Source organism: Rattus rattus, chromosome 1, assembly GCF_011064425.1.
Source record: "Rattus rattus isolate New Zealand chromosome 1, Rrattus_CSIRO_v1, whole genome shotgun sequence".
Classification (NCBI taxonomy): Eukaryota; Metazoa; Chordata; class Mammalia; order Rodentia; family Muridae; genus Rattus; species Rattus rattus.
Genome location: NC_046154.1, coordinates 242432735 through 242450885, shown reverse-complemented (window position 1 = coordinate 242450885; position 18151 = coordinate 242432735). Strand labels below are relative to the sequence as shown.

The 18151-nt window shown below is 44.1% G+C and overlaps 1 protein-coding gene across 3 annotated transcripts in view; it reads right to left on the bottom strand.

Moving 5' to 3' along the window:
• Khdrbs3 (KH RNA binding domain containing, signal transduction associated 3) overlaps positions 1-18151 on the bottom strand; it is a 149685-nt gene that overhangs the window by 47095 nt on the left and 84439 nt on the right. For all 3 annotated transcript variants that reach the window (XR_004389447.1, XM_032916369.1, XM_032916380.1), the window contains exon 6: positions 17777-17972. Coding sequence is in view for 2 of the 3 variants with exons in the window: in XM_032916369.1 (XP_032772260.1) it covers positions 17777-17972 (196 nt within the window). In the remaining variant the exon portion in view is untranslated. The remainder of the gene's footprint in view (positions 1-17776; positions 17973-18151) is intronic.

Genomic DNA, 18151 nt, shown 5'->3' with positions numbered 1-18151 from the left:
TGTGTGTGTGTGTGTGTGTGTGTGTGGAGAGAGAGAGAGAGAGAGAGAGAGAGAGAGAGAGAGAGAGAGAGAGAATGTAGGTGCCCATGGAGGCCAGAAGAGGGCATCACAATCGCTTGGAGCTGGAGTTACAGACATGTGCAGGCAGTCTGACATGATTTTGGGTAACAGAATTCCAGTCCATTACAAAAGAATCAAATGTTCATAACTGCTGAACCATCTCTTTAGCCTCAATATTTTTTTAACTTAAAAAGAAATAGTTACAATAACTGTATATGTTTTGCAGGAACAGTTGTATTTAAGGACATCAAAACACTAACTACCTTGAGTTGGTCATTATGGATTTACTTTTAAAAAGTATTGACAAACTCACTTTATTTTATTTAGAAAAAAACCCAATTATCTAAATAGATTGTTTCAAATTTTTTTGATTTTATAAAACATATATCAACATAAATGGATACTACCAACTTGCAGAACTAAGGTTTATGTAAATTATATATGATTAGCATATACATTTGAATGTTTTATCTAAAAGGAAGAAATGAATATAAAATGGGGGGAAGTCATATAAAAGGAATAAAACTGTAACACAAAGCAAGCCACGATGCTCTTCAGAGTTAAGAGTAAATGACTAACTGGGCCTGGATCTTCCAATGGCCAATGCAAACTGGCCATAAAACAAATGCTGAGATGATTTTCATTATCAAAGACATAGCAAAACAGTGACATGAATTCTGACCAGGGACTAAGCTAAAGCTGGAAATAACTAATAACAGGAAGCTCCGTGGGTGGAGATCTTCCAATGTCTAATGGGTGTGCTCGCATACAATGCGACAGACAAGCAAGGAAAACAAACCTTACAATTCACCATGTCAAAGATAGACGCTGAGGTGAGACAGACCAGATGAGCTAAAAAGGGGAAAGGAAGCTCAATGTTAATGTACAGAAAAGCTAGCTTTTCCTTTTCAAAGAAAGGTCATTAAAATCCTTCAGAGCGGACTGAAGATGTTCAGCAATGGAGGATGGGAAACAGACCTGTGCATCCAGGGAAGCCAAGAGCAGGAATGAGATGATGAGAAGCCAGGAGATGAATCAAGGACGACAAATTAAGGAATGCACATCTGGGTTCTGGGTAACACAATTACCTTTTGCTGCAAAAATTCCTGTCTGGCAATACTACAGAGAAGGAAGGATGACCTACAAAGCCACGTGTGCAAGAAGGTCACTGGAAACTACACAGGTTACAGCTTCTTCACTAACATGTTAGATAGATGTCTGGAAAGAATGTGTAGTTCAAGTCAAGAGTTTTGACATATATTTAAGATTATAAATGACTTAAAATTTTAGCTAAAATGCTATGCAGTGAAGTATTTTATTTCTATAGCTATTTGATCCTTGCTCAATTATTCTGCCAGGTTATTGCAATACTGTTTAAGGATGAAATTGGTAGCTCGCTGAATTACTAACATAGATGTTTTCTATTTCACAATATGAATCTGCGACTCTTTTGTGATTTCGTTATTGGACTTGGCTATGAGGAGTATATTTTGTACTTCTTCCAATCATAGCATTGATATCTGCTCAATGGACAGCATATGGGAACGTGGGGCACAGAAAAACAAGCATGACAGAATAAGGAACAGCCGACTGACTCCCATGCTCTCCTACTGGTTTTCCTGAAAGACTGGGGATAAGAGTTCCCAGACCGAGAACAAGGTTGAGCATTAACCAGAGGATGCTGGGCCAGCAAGTGAACAAGGGTGGCTGAGGAATGAAGGACCTCATGAGCTCTGCAAACATTATTTCCCCCTATTTTTTTTTCCTGAGACTATCTCAAGTAGCATAGGCTGGCCTGAAACTCACTACCTAGTGACTTTGAACTCCTGGCTCTACCTCCTAAGTGCTGGGAAGAGAGGCATGGGCCAGTGTGCCAGCCTTTCTGTGTTTTGTCTGACAGTTTAATATTACAACTTAGCTGTCTTCTTGTCTTCTCCCTCTTTTTAAAATTTTATCTTCCGGTGTACAAAGCAACTGGTTGCTCATTTTTTTTTTTTCTTGCTTGTATACTTTTAGACTAAAATGTTCCTTTTCAGATATTTCAGTAGGTAGAGTAGAATTAAAAAAAACAAACAAACCAGGAATGGGTACATTATGTGCTCCAATTTAACATGCAATTGAGTGGAATAATAAATCAGTAAAGAAAAGCTGCAGAGAGCGTGGTTGGGTCACACACATCTAAGCTATTGTGTGTTGCAGGACTCCAGCCAGACAGGAGCTTACTACACCGCACCCGCACTACTCTGATGCACAGGGATTTCTTTACCCTAGAGATGTTTGTGTTATTTCTCACACTTCTGCATTCCCCCTTGGAGATGGTCCTCTTTCATGACATGACAGGTAGGCATCTACTTCTCTGCCTCACTTCTGTGCCTCCGGTGTAGCCAGTTCACCAGGTGTCTGCACCGGCTCCTCTCTTGCCCTGGCTGCCTCTTAGCCTAGTCAGCGTTCTAGGCTGAAGTTCAAGTGGGTGGCTTCCATTCTGTTACAACATTTCAACCATACAAAACATCCATTGTGCCAGCATTTGACATAATGAGCACATCTCTGTAGCTGTTCCTGGTGGATGGTTCACCTTGTGCTTCACTTAAATTATGAACTGAGGTTGTCTGAAAGATTCCTTGAGATCAGGCACAGACACACACGGTGAGGACTCAGAATGCTTACTGTTCTGCTGGGCAGAACACTGGGTAAAAGCAGGACAATCCTCCTTTATTTCTCTCACGTAGTCCTGCGATTATTTTCAGTTTCTTCATAGTTCTAAGCCACTCCTCAGATGACCAAAAATGACTTAACTGGGTGGCAGAAACACATGTTAAGCCAACTACTGAACTACTCTTGAAGTTTCTAAGGAGTCCCTGTATGTTATCAGTAAGCATGCATAGGCCTGCCCTCAACTACCTGGCACACCTATGTTAGTGTCCCCGCCTGGCTGTCCTGCTGGTATTCCAACCAGCCAGTGAATGTTTCTATGTCCTCAACCTACTTCACACACACCGCTCCCTCTGCATTCCAATATGAAACCTGAGGTCCGCCCCTCATAATTAGGTTCATCAGAACCTTTAGAATCTTTCAGATCATTTAGAATCTTTCAAATAAAGAGAGCACGGACTTTGCACTTGGCTCTTTAGTGTGTCTTCATCTGAACATTCCTCCAGAAGTCCCTAGCTAAAATGCAAAGCCAGGCTTGCTGTTTCCCGACTTCTACTGTGTCTGCTGGCTCCTACAAGATACAGATCAAACTGGCCCCTGTGTGGGTCCAGGAAGCAGTCTGCTTCTCATTGCTGGTCCCTCTGCGTATGCTCTCTCCTCTAGAGCCTTCTTGGATGTTAGCTTGAAAACTGAATTATCATTTTGGGATATCGTATTTGATATCCCGTTTCACATCATATTTGACATCATCTGTGATAACTCACATATATTTGGCACCTGTAATTATTTTACTGACTCTGTTCTTGCTCTGTAGTCCACAAAGTTCCTGGGAGGCAGGGTCAGTCTCTCCTCGCTCCTCACTGATCCTCTCCTGCCCTCCCATCCCCCAACCCATTTTCATGTTCACATTGCATTATACTTTGTTCTTATTGGTATCCCACTGCCCTCCTCTATATCCTCAAACCAGCTCTTTCCTTTCCCATTAGTCATTAAGTTAAACAAAATAGGCCAGGATTCAGGAAGAGAGTTCGTGTTCTCTTACCTGTGAAAGCTAGGTTTAAAATTATGCATGTCTGTGCATACAAGTGTCTTTATATATGTGAACATAGGTCACAGGACTAAACGGGAGATCATGAGAGAGAAGAAAGAGGACCTACAAGGGGTGAAATAGAGGTGATAACCAAGTACATACAGAAGAGAGTGCGAACGGGGAGCAAACCCGGCCATTCCCCTACCTGACACTGCGCAGGCAATGTGGTAACATCTGCTGAGTGACTGGAGTTGGTGACCCATTAGCAGAAAATATAATAAATAGTTGTTGAGATGAATGTGAAGCAAGACAGCACTACAGAAGAAAGCAGGCACAGAGCTTATTAAAATGCTAAAAATCTTGATACTCAGACCGCATTTATACCACTTTTGGTGAACACTAAGTATCAGATTTCTGTGCTCTGCAAATGAGGACTTTGGAGCTCTAGTCTACTTCTGAATGCCAGAAAGGTGTTATCAAAAAACTGCTCAAATACATACAAGGAGGAACTGGTCGCCTGCACTCACGAGATCTTTGGCACCTAGAAAGCTTGCTCCCTCACTAAGCACACATCTGAGGTTTCTGCTTAGAAACAGCACCTGGACAATGGACCCCTGAGTGATAAAAGGCTAGGGAAGGAGCTGTGACACAGGTAGAAAACCTTCCCGTACCACTCCCAACCAGGCATAGGTCCAGATAACAAGAACACTTGCTCTGAAGCCATCTTCCAGGACAGAAGAAACAGCGTGGCATACCTAGTTTTATTTTTGTCACAAGTAAAATCAAGCATAATATTTAAACCTGGGACAACCATTTTAAACTGAGAGAATTTAAGAGTGATTAAAACTACTGCTTCGGTGTGGCATCTTTGTAAAGGGAGATAATTATATTATGAATACTTCGCTTTAACTAGGGTGACAACTGGCCATTTCAAAATGTTAAGATTTACAATGATTATCCTGAGTTTATAAAACAAATAAAAAAAGACTTGACAAATTAATTGTAGCTGGGACCTGGGCAGCAATATCCTTGGCAATGTGGCTTCAACAGTATCTTTAATGACAGTGAACATAGGAGCATGGTGGTCTTGTCACACACTGAAGTACTGCTACCCCTAAGTAAAAGCCCTCCCGCATCATCTGCATCATCTGCATCATCTGCATCATCTGCATCGACCTCACTTTTAACCCTGGGATGCCACGGGCAACTGTTTGACCTTGCGGTTATAAGAAGGGAATCAAAAGGCTGTTCCCATCAGCCTTTGCAGATGTGATAGCAAATCCACCTGTGGCACTGGGTGGGGTGCATACCTGTGGGGATATCACTAACCTCTCAGAACCTCAACCTTCCCATTTGCAAAGTGGGAAACAAAACACAGCTCCCACTACTTCCAATGTCTGTGTAAGATTAACCAAGAAAGAGAAGTAGGTGAATGTGTTTGGCACAGTACTTTCCCAATAAAGAAGGCTGTTCGTTTAAATACTTTACCCTTTTAACTCTAGAACCACTGAGTCAGAAAAAAAAAAATCAAAGCTATCCAAGTCTGTGAAAGTCTTAAAGTCTTGCCTGAGATTCAAGGTCTGCATCTCCACGGAGCAAACACTGTGATGTAAATAAAGAACTGAAGGTCAAGATTAACTGTGGTTCTGTACAGACCATGATACGGTCTTTAGAGATATGGCTGCCAGCCACTAACAGAGTGGCTTTTTTTTTTTTTTTTTCTGACTTTGTACCGAACAAAAGTAGAGGAACATTGGTTCAATTTTATAGGTACTCAAAACACAGAACCAAGAAATAGTGACACAGTTAAACTAGAAATCTTACAAGCAAGGGGAAGGTATGATTATAAATGGGAAAAACTGTTAAACTAGAAATGCCATAATGACAGGAGGGAGGGGAGATAATCTCTCTGAGCATGTATTAAAGTGGCGCCATGCTAAGGCCTACTGTTCATATAGGGTCTCACTCACTACTTAGCTCAGGCTGGCCCCTTGCTTGTGTTCCTTTCGCCTTAGCCTCTTCAGCGCTATTACATGGATGTGTACAGGTTTCCCTTCTGATCCTGAATGTGTATGATGCGTCCAGCACAGTTGGAAAACTTGATGAACAGAATCAACCAAACCCTCTGTCATCGGGCACCTGAGATTCTTGCATGAAAGAAAGCAACTCTCTTAGTTGTTGTGGGGGGAACTACATTCTGGACTCTAATTCACTAGGATTTACTACCCGCTTCACCCAGACCCGTTGGCCCTTCAATCTTCCCAAGCTCTGATTTGTTCCAAGATACCATCAGCCTCTCTGCCACCTTGCTTAGGATTTAACAGTAGCTCACAGATGCTCAAACAGGGTTCCAGAGGACGAAAGCCAGATCGGTATCCTAAGGCACCCACTAGACACAAGATCGGCTTTGCTCCTGTGCATCTGGACTGATAGCAATCAGGGGCCACCCCTGAGACAGCAGAGGGAATAATCACACAGATCATTATATTCTGTAATTTAGAGAATGACAGGCTGAGAAAGGATGCCACAAGTATGAGTTCACTGTTCACTCTCTCATTTTTATCTGGTGAACCAGTACTTTTCTTTACTCCCCCACCTTTCTCCCTCTTTTCTTTTTTCAGTTTTAATATATTTAAATACCCTCCTTTGTTTGCTGGTTTTCCTTCATGTGTTGTCCTCAGAGCAACCCAGCATGAGAGCAGATTCTTACGGATTTAGACCAGGTCTTGTCTGCCCAGTATGCATGAGCCCTCCTGAGAACAGGTGCTTTATTCCCATTGTCTGCCATAAGTAAGCATCCAAGGAATACTTTCTGAATGAACGCATGGCTGCCATGGATGGATGTTATGGACCCACTCATGCTTCCACGTGTACTCCGTCTGAGTAATGACTGGCCCAAAAGGCAGGCCCAGTGCTGTCAGTTCTACAGAGATAGGAAGGTGCTGCTGGTCCAGCAATGCAGAGGCGGACCTGAACGCATTCGGCTCTAAAGTTCTGGAAGAATTTTCCTTGCTCAATTTTCATAGCTCACTAAGAACCCTTTAGATCACTACCCAGTCCGACACTGGAGGACAATGAGTTGTTCTGCTTCAAAAGGCAGTTCAGGTCGAACTCTCTTAATTTGCAAGTTGATCAAATGTTTGAATGTTTTACTCAAAAGCAAAGGGAGTCATAAAATGAGAACCCTAAGTACTCAGCTTAGAAGCTGTCATTGAGGGGGCTCAGCTGGTCACAGACCACCCAGATCAAGAACTGGAACCAACAGCTCTGAGAACTACTGCTACTTCATTTTGCAATTATTATCGTCCTCATCACGATTTTCAACACAATCTAAGGATTCTAGTTACTTGAGTTTTATGCAAAGAAGAGTCAGAATAACTACTATTTAGGGCCAGGCTTCTTTCATTCAGTATAATGATTTGTGGGAATCATTCACACTGCTGTATATGGCACTCACTGCTTCCTCCCACTGCTTTCAAACACTGTTGTGCTCGATCTGGCTGCCGGTTGTTTATCTACTCCCCCCCTGGGTCAGCAGTCTTTAGCTTGTTTTTGCCTATGGGTTTCCCACAGAGCCTCCCGGTGTACTCCCTTGTGTATCTCTGCTGGGAGCCTCTTCAGATGCACTGCGGTCCTGGCAGCGGGGAGGATGGTGCTCTAAGCAGTGTAGAAAAGTATTCCAAGCACAGGCTACAGATTTGCACTCCCACAGCACTGCGGAGCACACTCCTACTATTCCAAATCTTGGCCCAGGCCTGAAATCACCTCCTTTCCCCTGTTTATCTCTGGCTGCTATGAACTGTTCTGGTGTTCTTTCCTCCCGAAAAATGAGGCTCAGCTGGTAAGGAAGACCCCGCCTGAATCAACAGCAGATGTACTTGGTGTTTCATTGTGGGCGACAGATAGAATCCTGAGTACCTTTCATATGATAATCTAATCGTCATAGCATACCTAGGAGCTGAGCCTGGCAAGCTGGGTTCCCTGATTTACTACTCTGTCTGCCCTGAGCCTTTCACTAGCCATCATGTGATGTAGTTGCATTTTAAACTGTTACCCAATGGTTTTGTTTTTTAAATATTCAAATCCAAGTACAATAGCTCTGTAATGTCCTGTCATGCACCCCACATGTCTACTGACCCTCAAATAAACGATACCACATAAAAACACCTCTAAGAGAATAAAGAGGGCAATAAACTTCATCAACGACATCTGCCATCAAACTCCTCAGTCTGTGCAACACAGCCTTCTCTGGGTATAGGAGTCTCCAGAGAACTCTCTCTGGGCTAACCTAGACTACCCCATCCCGGGGGTACTAGCAGATGTAGTTGGTATACCCTCCCTGAGGGTAATCCCACAACCTTTATAAACCTGTGTCTTTGGTCCGCTCTCTATTCTTTACACGCAAGCCAGCCTTGTGTATTATTATCCTTAAAGTCAACTGTGTTCTTTCTCTGTATCAAGAAAAATCACACAGAATCTTTCCCAAACACTGTGCCCTGGTGATAAAAGGGGTATTGTGTCTGCCATCAATAACTTACTGGGAAACTGTCAGATAGGAAAGATCAAATCCGTGTTAAGATGACTATGCATCCACACAAGAGGCTGACCACCTGAAGGAATCCGGGTTGTAGGCAGATAAAAGTGAGGGGGTACGTACTGCAGGAGATCACACATCCTGTGGCTCATCTGATACTAGCACAGGGATTAGTCTAAGCTGAGAGTGACCATGAAGGAGATGAGAGAAACAATGGCTGCCCGCTGCGCAGACTCATCTACGTAATGGAATTATTCTGTATTGGTTTCCATTCCTGAAACAAGCCAGCTATTCAGGCAGTTTAGGAAGAGGCCTGACTTGTGAGGTACCTGACACAGAGTTCCCACAAACTAGATTCTTGCTCTTTACTTACGTCTGTTAAAGGGAATGTAAGTAATCATACAACATTCGGGCTTTTATCTAAATGAGGTATCCCTGAGCTTTTAAATCCCGTTATTATAAAGAAATGCACTTTCATAAATAACCTTCTCACAATCTGCACTGCTTTAATCAAAGTGCTGACTATGGAAAACAAGGCGGCTGAAGCAGACAGGTTTAGTTACCGGTCAAGAGTATCCAGCAAAGGCTGCACTGGAGAAGGTAAAGGCAGTAAAGCCCTCTTCTGCACAACGTTCCAAAAGCTGTCAGCATTAGTTTTAGGTAACGCCATGTTGGTGGCACACACCTTTGATCATAGATAGCACTTGGGAGGCAGGGAGGAGCAGGACTCTGAGTGAAGGCCACCCTGCGACACACAGTAAGTGCTATCTCGGAAACAACACCAATAAAAAAACAAATAAGACAACAATCAAAACCCTAAAGCTTCAGGTAAGCGTGAATGGGAGGAGTCTTCCTTCTCTGACTTCACCCACAGTCTGTGCTAAGGAGTGACAGGTAAATTTCAAACAGGCCTGGCTGTCCCTAATGTCCCCTGGCATCCCTGCCCTGGGGTTTCAAAAGGGTTCAATCCTAGCAAATGAGGAAGAAGTAAAGTGTCCCAAGGGACAGGTGAGGATACCAGTGCTCTTCCAAACCATTTCCATGGAGGACAGCTCGAATGGACCATAATAACATAAGAGAATGGGGCCGGCTGTGGGGCCTTTGCGTCCACTCAAAAGCATCTCTGACTCTCAGTGGGTTTGAGCCGCAGCTGACATCTTGTGAGGAAATACTATGCTCGAGCCGCATGCCTGATATGCGGGGCTTCACAGACACCACATAAGGGGCAGCTGCCTTGTCTCATTCAAAGCAGTTGCAGAACACAAATAGGTCCCTGAGTTGGAATGGAATCCATGAATCATTGAAAAGAGCTTGCTGCTCTACTGGTTCTGTGGCCATTCACAAACGAGGTTACTCCAGGTACCACCAGCCCATTCACTGTAAACACAAATGAGTGCTGACGTCACTGGCTTTAAGGTGGCGGCTCAGCAAGCCTGAGGGCAGCAGCTGGAACAGAAGGTGCACGGCTGCACTTAATGAGTTTGTCTCTAGCTCTGGCTCCTGCACTCTTCTGCTCATTTTCTTACTTCTTCTTGCCTACAGCATTGTGTGAGTGAGACTATGGAAAACAAAAGCTTTGCTCTAGGGACCTAATCCTAGCTCAAGTCATTTCCCCCTTCACCCTCAGGAGTCACTGTGGCATTGGCTGGGTGCTATCACTGCCCTTCCTTTCCAGGTGAGGCACAGCCAGGAGTGCTCCTCTGAGAAGCATAAACAATTATGCAAGTGAAACTTACAACAGCCCTCACCACTCACCCAAATCCCCCCGGAGCACACAGATGCCTGCGCACTACCTCCTGGGACCTGGAGGAAAGGTGCAGGGATAAGGCCGCTTGGCTCTGCCATTCGGGGCTGTCAACTGCAGGAGCGTTCGCTGCCCCTTTAATTTACAGAGCACGGCCTTCCCTTACCATTTCTCAAGTAGGAAAGGCCACACACGCCACACAAGGTGATTTCAGGACAGTCTCCTCCTCCATTTAACAAGCATGCTGGAGCTGGATAACAGAAACATACCTAAGACCTTCATTATTTTTACCAACTTCTAGGACTGCACATGGAATTCCCCGCAAACTGACACGGGAGCTTTACCTCTCAGCTCAGGCTTCTACACTGAGTGATGGTAACTTATTAAGACAGCAGGAGACAAAGACCAGGACTCAAAGGTGAATCAATCATAATTAAATGAATCAGAGAATCAGAATAATATGAATTTCTAAGACAATTTAAGTTTATGCATCATGAAGGAGTCAACAAATCTGACTTTTTAAAGCGATTTCTGGGGCCAGCATGAAGGCTCAGTGAGTAAAGGCGCTCTGCCAAGTCTGACAACCTAAGCTCTGTTCCTGGAACCAGAGGAAGGAGAGAACTAACTTCTGTGAATTGTCCTCTGGCCTGCTGACACGCAACTGTATGCACACATACAACAAACCGAATAACCTTTTTTTCAAAACCATTTTAATACTCCCAATATCCACGGCTACTCAGCTTCAACTTGTTTCTATTGCCATTAAAATACTTGCTTTTGGTTTTCCGAATCAGGCTTTCTACTTGATGAAATTAGTTTATTAGCCCTCTCTTGGGTTGTTAAAGGAAGCCAAGTGCCCATGGAAACACCCCCGTTATGGACTCCTCAAGCTGGGCCAAGTTATAGAGACAGACTGCAGAGCTGCCATCTACTCCATCAGTAGCATCTACAGATAGAGAAGACTCCATCCCAGAAAGGCTACATGACAGGAATAAAAACAACAGATCAGTGCTGGGAGGAGGACGCCTGGTCGGGGTCGCATTCCACATTCCTGCTGTTGTCAGACTGCATTTCTGCTCTGTTTATGTGGATTCCCTGGCGCACCAAACCCTGTGGACCGTAAGTGGTATCTTACAGTTTACCTCGACTGAGCACAGCTCTCTTAAGTTATCACGGATTGCACAGGTTACACAGGTTACCTCGTAGCACTCTCCCTTCCATTTCAAAATCCAGTCCAAAGTAAGCAATGGGCCTCTGGCTAACTACAGTTTCTGTCTGACGTGGCCGCACATGGCAAGAGCCACAGTTAGCTCTTAAGCTGTTCAAGTTGGCCACTCTGACTTGCTGACTTATTACCAATTTATTATTTAGTGTGACTGATGTGTTATTTTGGGCATAAGCTACCATTCTGCTTTAAAAAAGTAAGCCTCTGGTCACAAGCATGGATTCAAGTCATGATGAATGACATGACCAGCAGTAACACAGGTTATGCAAACCTTTATAGCCAGATTTTACATACATACATACATACATACATACATACATACATACACTGTCTCTCCTACAGAGAGGAGAAAAACTGGTTTAGAAACTGGTTTAGAAACTGTCCTCAGGATGAAGCGGAGTGTCTGTCCTGTCCCATGGCTGACTGTTAGGCCATCAGCAGCCTTTTGTTCACAGCGTGTCAGTGTGCAGGCCCCGCTCTGTGCTGTGCACCCCTCAACCACACACAGACCTGAGCATCTGAGCATTACATTTCCACAGCTCTTGGCTTCCTTTAATGCCTTTTTTAGTCTTAGTCTCCCACTCCAGCTGAAGCCTCTGTCCTCATTAGGCATTGTTAGTGTCGGAGGCCAAAGAAAAAAAAGATTGACTTTGAAGATCTGAATTGCTGTTATTGTTTTCAATTGTGGAACTGAATAATACTTTATCCCATAAAATAGAGTCCACATACAGTGAGCCAAGCAGGGGAGGTTAACATTGTATAGACACACAATAAAAAGAACTGAAGAAAACAACCAGAAAGGAAAAAGCAGATTGGTCGTTTCAGAAGACTTTCCTTGTGAGGTAAGGGCCAAGACAGAACAGTGCAAAAGCTTACCCCTGGTTTCCTTTGCTGTATGAAGAGCAAGGCCAAGGGGATCCATGCCCACTATCACCGGTCATTTCGAAAGCTTGGTGACTTGTCTGCCTGACCTGGTGTTACTTCGCAGGCCTTACAAGCAGCTCAGTGCCAGTGACAGGAACTGGAGCATCAGTGGCTGCTGTCTGTGTACATTCTTCCAGGACACTGGGCTCCAGTTTGTTTGCTGTGTCCCCTCTTGGCCACTTAGCCCCGTCCCTGCCTCTGGCTCTCTGACTATGCTTTGTGAGCTGTTGACTGTGGATTTATTTATTTGTTCTTTTTTTTAAATCTCCATTTGCAGAAGCCTTTCTTGGGGCCAGTTTATAGATGTCACCTAACAGTACCAAAGGTGACTAACTTGGCTGTTACTGCTGTGCTATCTGACTCTCTGGTCTTGGCTGGGTCTCACAGACTCTGCCACCTTCTTAATGAAGTAAAATGGACTATCTTAAGCCACTTTTAGTAAACATTAGAGGGTTCATTCAATGTAATAAGAAACACCAAACACTAGTGCCATTTAATGATGAGTCTGTTATTCCTAGAGGCTAAAAGGGCAGCGTTCAGCATGCGTTGTGCTTAGGTTGTGCAAACATTAGACAATCTGCTATAAAAGCAGCTCCAAGAGAGCCTTTCCCTTTTTTGCAGTCTGTCGGTTGCAGATAATTGATAAGGGATAGAAATGCAGCCGCCGAAGTACCACAGGGATGCATGCTTGCCCGTGAGTGTGTTTTCTTTTACTGTAACCAAAAAGCAGCACACCCCCAGTCTGCAAGAATGCTAGGCTCTGCCAGGCCTGTCTTCCTGTGTGATCACACTTGGAATTGTTAAAGTGCTCACAGTGAAAACACTAGAGGTTAGACTAATTAACTTTTCAGTCATATAATCATTTAGGGCATAAGAAATAGGTTGGTGTCACAGAGAAAAAGGAACTTCTTGTTCTCCAGAAAAAGAGATGTGGCGTTACTGTAATTATGGCTAATTTTTCTACCTTGAAGCAGAGTGCAAGGCCCCGGGGTATACTCAAAGACTGAGAACACACCCATTATCTATTCTCTCCATGTTTAAAAAAGTAGCAATGGTGAACTACTTTGCTTTCCTGGAATATTTGTCTGTCTATTCAAGGTGGAGGCTTTGAGCTGACCATGGCTAGTCAGCTCCACCTGCAGCTCCTGTATGTCCCACCTCAGGGAGGGTAATCCCAGACACACACACTATCAGACAGCAGCCACTCTTCTGGGCGAGAGTCAGAGAACCCTTTGTTATTGTGATGACTGAGGAAAACACTGGGCTCAGAGGCACTTCAGATGCTCAAGCTCTCCACCACTCCACCTAGGGAAAATCCACCCAATTTCATCAGGACATCCCTGGACAGCCCCTTTCCACATTCTTCAGAGGAGTCCTCTGCATTGCAAAATTAGTGACAACATGCCCAGTAACTGTGTCTTTCTTGGGCCTGTATAAGAAAGCCTTTCTATTTTAGAATAACACTTGTTATGAAGAAGATGCACTGTCTCAAGCATTCAGACGGGCTTTCTCAACAAAGTATCAAGTATGCCAGGATTTCAAATTTACACATACACACACACACACACACACACACACACACACACACACACACACACACACACCAGGATTCCTCCATCAGGTTAGGTGTTAATAAAACAACTGTGTGATACCCCGGCACCTTATATATACTCTTGAAATAACCATACAAACAATGAGTGCTTAATCAATTTTTAAAAATTAAACTGGACTGGTTAAATATCATCAAACAAGGGTTATGGAAATCAAGATTTTTTCTTACTGAATATCTGTTAAGAACTTTCAAAAATTCTTATTCATTGTAGTGTCAGGAATCAAATCCAAGGCTGCATGTATGCTGTGCAAATAAGCTAAGTTCCCAGCCTCAAGGACACCTTTAGAAGATACATTTCTGAATTGCTGAAGGACTCTCCTCAGACAGAGGGATGGTCTGATGTCCTTAAAACAGCAAAAAGGGCTCTAATTTATTTCGATTTATTGGTTTTCTTTAATCCTTATTCCCACCCTTTCTTCCTCATAGTTTTTCATTTTCTCTTGCCAACTTAAGGTGCCATAAATCAGGTAGGTGCTGAAAACAGAAAGGGACACAAACTGCCCTTAATCACAGCAGTGGTGACCTCCATAAAGAAAGGTTACCGTACTTGGTAGCACTGTTTAACCAACAAATTCTTAGAGTGTGCCAGAAACTGCCAGTGGCTAGTGAAAAACTAATGAGGACATGGCTTCTCCTCATGAAAGCGAATGATCTCCCAGGCAGGTGAAAACAGATATTTGTACTCCATAGCTGAACGCTAACTCATGAGACATCGCATCAACAGCTGCAGGCCAGAGGCATCAGCAGAGAGCTGCCGTTTGCAACGTTCTAAAGGCTGGCCTTCCTCATGGAACACATCATTCCACGCCCCTCCACGGAGGCAGCAACTGCCAAAGTCCGGGCCCTGGTGGACCACACACGCCAGGTACTGGAAATAAGGAGTAGGAATGGCGGAAGAAGCCTTTCTCCAGAGTTTACAAGCCGGTTCATGGTTACTCCACCACAGTGGACCAGCTCTTCAGATGGCCTAATAAAACTGCTTACCACTTGATATAAGATGAATAACAACTTTTCCTGTCACTCAGGGCTACCAGATTTGAAGTTTGGTATTTTCTAGTGTGTTTATCCTATCTAGAAGAAGAAGAAGAAGAAGAAGAAGGAAGGAGGAGGAGGAGGAGGAGGAGGAGGAGGAGGAGGAGGAGGAAGGAGGAAGGAGGAGGAGGAGGAGGAGGAGGAGGAGGAGGAGGAGGAGGAGGAGGAGAGGGGAGGAGGGAGGAGGAAGGGGAGGAGGAGGAAGGGAGGAAGGAGGAAGGGAAGGAGGGGGGGGAGGAGGGGAAGGAAGAGAGAAGAGAGGATGAGGAGGAGGAAGGGGAAGGGTAGGGAGAAGAGAGGATGAGGAGGAGGAAGAGAGAAGCAAGGAGGAGGAAGAAGGGGAAGGGGAGGGGAAGAGGAAGAAGAAGAGGAGGAGGAAGAAGAGAGTGTAAGGCTGTTTATTTTTTAAAACACACCCTTATACATACAGTGATGAGAACTAAACACTGACTAGCTGTCAGGATTTCAAACAGTTAAGAACAATGGCCAGCGTCCAGACACATGTCAGAGACGACCATGGTATGACTGGAAGAGGGGCATGAAGTTGCAGTTGGATCAAGAGAGCAGGATAAGGTTCAGAGGGAACAGTTGAGAAGCTGCTAATGGAAGCTCCCATAAGTGAGTGGAGGAAGCCTTTCCCCTTTCTGCATCGGTGATGTCCAACCTACGACAGACAGCTGCCGAGCATTCTACATTAACTGTGTCAAGGGATTACAAAACGCTAGGTTAAGTGGGGAAAGTCCTTCAGTTTGGCTATTAATCTGAAAATGTATTCCAATGAATAACAGATGTGAAATGAAGTGATCACATTTGTAGTCTGAACCCTTCACGGCAGGAGTCTCCTGGTGAAAGTGTGGGCCTATGACAATGCTTGCTTCCTGCATTCTGCTGGTCCTGCCAAAGGCCTGAAAAGCACGCATACACGGAGTTAGCAGAGTTAGCTGATGCCTTCCAGGCAAGTGAAAGCAATGAGAGGAAGTAGCTGTCAGTAATTTAAATGCAACAGTGGGGTGTGGGTACAGCAAGAGGCAGCAAATGGCCCCGTATACAAATTCCAGCTTCAAGTGTCCTGGCGAGAACAGGTATGAGTGGGGGACTCAATCATTAATGAAGGTTTCTTTCTCCTTTGGAAAGCACCAATCTTTGCTCCTGAAAATGAATCAAGTAATATTTAGCATGGGAGTTGAGGGCAAACAAAGTAAATTCATTCAACATATTTATCAGTTCACTAATTTGACTGGTCCAATTACTTTCCCAATATCAAAAAAATTGAACAAAAATCAGAGCTATAGGCAACCAACACCCCTCTCACCCTCTGCATGCTGACCAAAAATAAGGGTCTGTTTGCTTTTATTTCCTCCTCTGGGCAAGAAATATTTGGATTTACTCATCTAATTTTTAGGCTGATCAGCATACACACACTGGGGCAGGGAATGTGGATCTGTCTCACAGAGGGCTCTCAAGCAGTCCTTTATTGAGTATAAGGATGAATTAGAACACTGAAAGTGACAGTAACTTTCTAAACATGTGCTTATGAAACCAGCAAATGTTAAATTAAACTCATTTCAAATGGATAGTGAAATAGATTCCAAGATCTGATTCCCCACAATCCTGGCCTGGCAATTTCTAGAATATCATCCAGCCATGTTTATCCAAGAGCAGTCAAGCTAAGGTGGGAACAGCGTGACTATGGCACGGAGCTACAAGAACGTCAACAGCATTCCTTGTCTTTGTTGCCCCTACTCCTGTGGAAGGGCTTCAGCATTTGTGGAAATAACTCGAGGCATAGCCATCACTGTCAGTTTTATAAGAACATAAGGAAACAGGAAAACCAGCAATTTTAGGAGATGAAAAAGAACAAGGCCAAATAGCAAAACGGAGAGTCTGATGGGGAACAACAGCGTGCTGAGTATAAATGAAGGACTCTCACGAAATCGAAGGAGCCAAGTGTTTTCCATCCCTGCCCACCCACATGTTCAGTTTATGTGGGAAAGTGACTGTAACAGCAGCTGTAACGCTCACGAGCTCAGCAGTTGCCCTGATGAGGTTCTCCTGCAATAGCTGACCTACACAGAAGCAGAAAGAGCAGGCAGATGATATGGGAAGGGCAGTCTAGGCCAAAAGCCTAGAAAGACAACATTCATGGATTTCTGTTAAGTCCAGAATGTGGAAGTCAAAGCAGCCACAGATGATACTAAACACAAGTCTAGAGACTCCAAGATAACTGCAACCTTTTAGAAACTGTGCAAAGACGTGTCCAGTACCTCAGTAACACAGCAGAGTGAGAGAGCTTACTGCGAGCCTCTGGTTCCTGCCACTACTGTCCCTGGACTCCGATTCCTGCCACTACTGTCCCTGGACTACCTTTTAGTGAGAACATCTACTGACTTCTCATTCCCTCCATCTATGGCAGCAAGGAAGCTATACCAAGAATTCCAAGCACTGGCATCCTTAATGAGACCCTTCCCTTCTGTCCCACTTTTACAGTTCTATTTCTTCCTCTTACCTTAACTACAAGTCATATCTGAGAATCTCAACTGGTAAAGAAGACTAAACAATGCAAAAAACATACGGAATTTTAATTTTCTTGACAGAACAGAACTTCCTTACAAAGTTAAAACGATACAGTAAAAGGTGACACCATCTTCTTATTTTTAGGCAATCACTTTTCAAGTGACCTTCTTCTCAGACACAACCCAAAATGGAATATGAAAGAATGTTCTAGTCAACTCATGGAAGAGCTTAATAGCTCTATTTGTGTGATGCCATGTTGAATTCCCCACAGCTGAGATTCTGCCTTAGTTTCAAGCTGCCTTGAAACCGACCCTATACTTTTGAATTTCCATGCTAAGTGGCTTTAATGTCAACTACTTGCTAAGCTGGGGAGGTGGACAGGAGAAGCAACTCTGGCACATTATCTGGACTTGACCAACTTGATCTCCGAAGCTATCCCCTTTACTTACATACTCTCCATAGGTCTCCTGTGTTGGGGGTGGCGGTGGAGGTCTGTATCCAGTTGGGGGGACACCTCTTGCTCTGGGAGTGAGAAGTCCTCTTCCCCGGCTCACTGGCCCTCGGGTGGAAAGGACTCCTCGGGCAGTCGGTGTCCCACGTGGTACCCCAACTGCAACAGGCCTGGCTGTGACTCCTCCTCTTCCCCTGTGAGCAAGAGGGTCAAATTAGCAGTATCTGTCATATTTTCTAGCATGTTATTCGTCACATACATTGACATCTCAGACAATTCACTGTTTTACATTTCCCTAAGATGTAGTAAGGACAAACACAAAGCACAACACAGCAAGTAAACATGGACCTAGGCAGCTCGCACAGCACAAGTC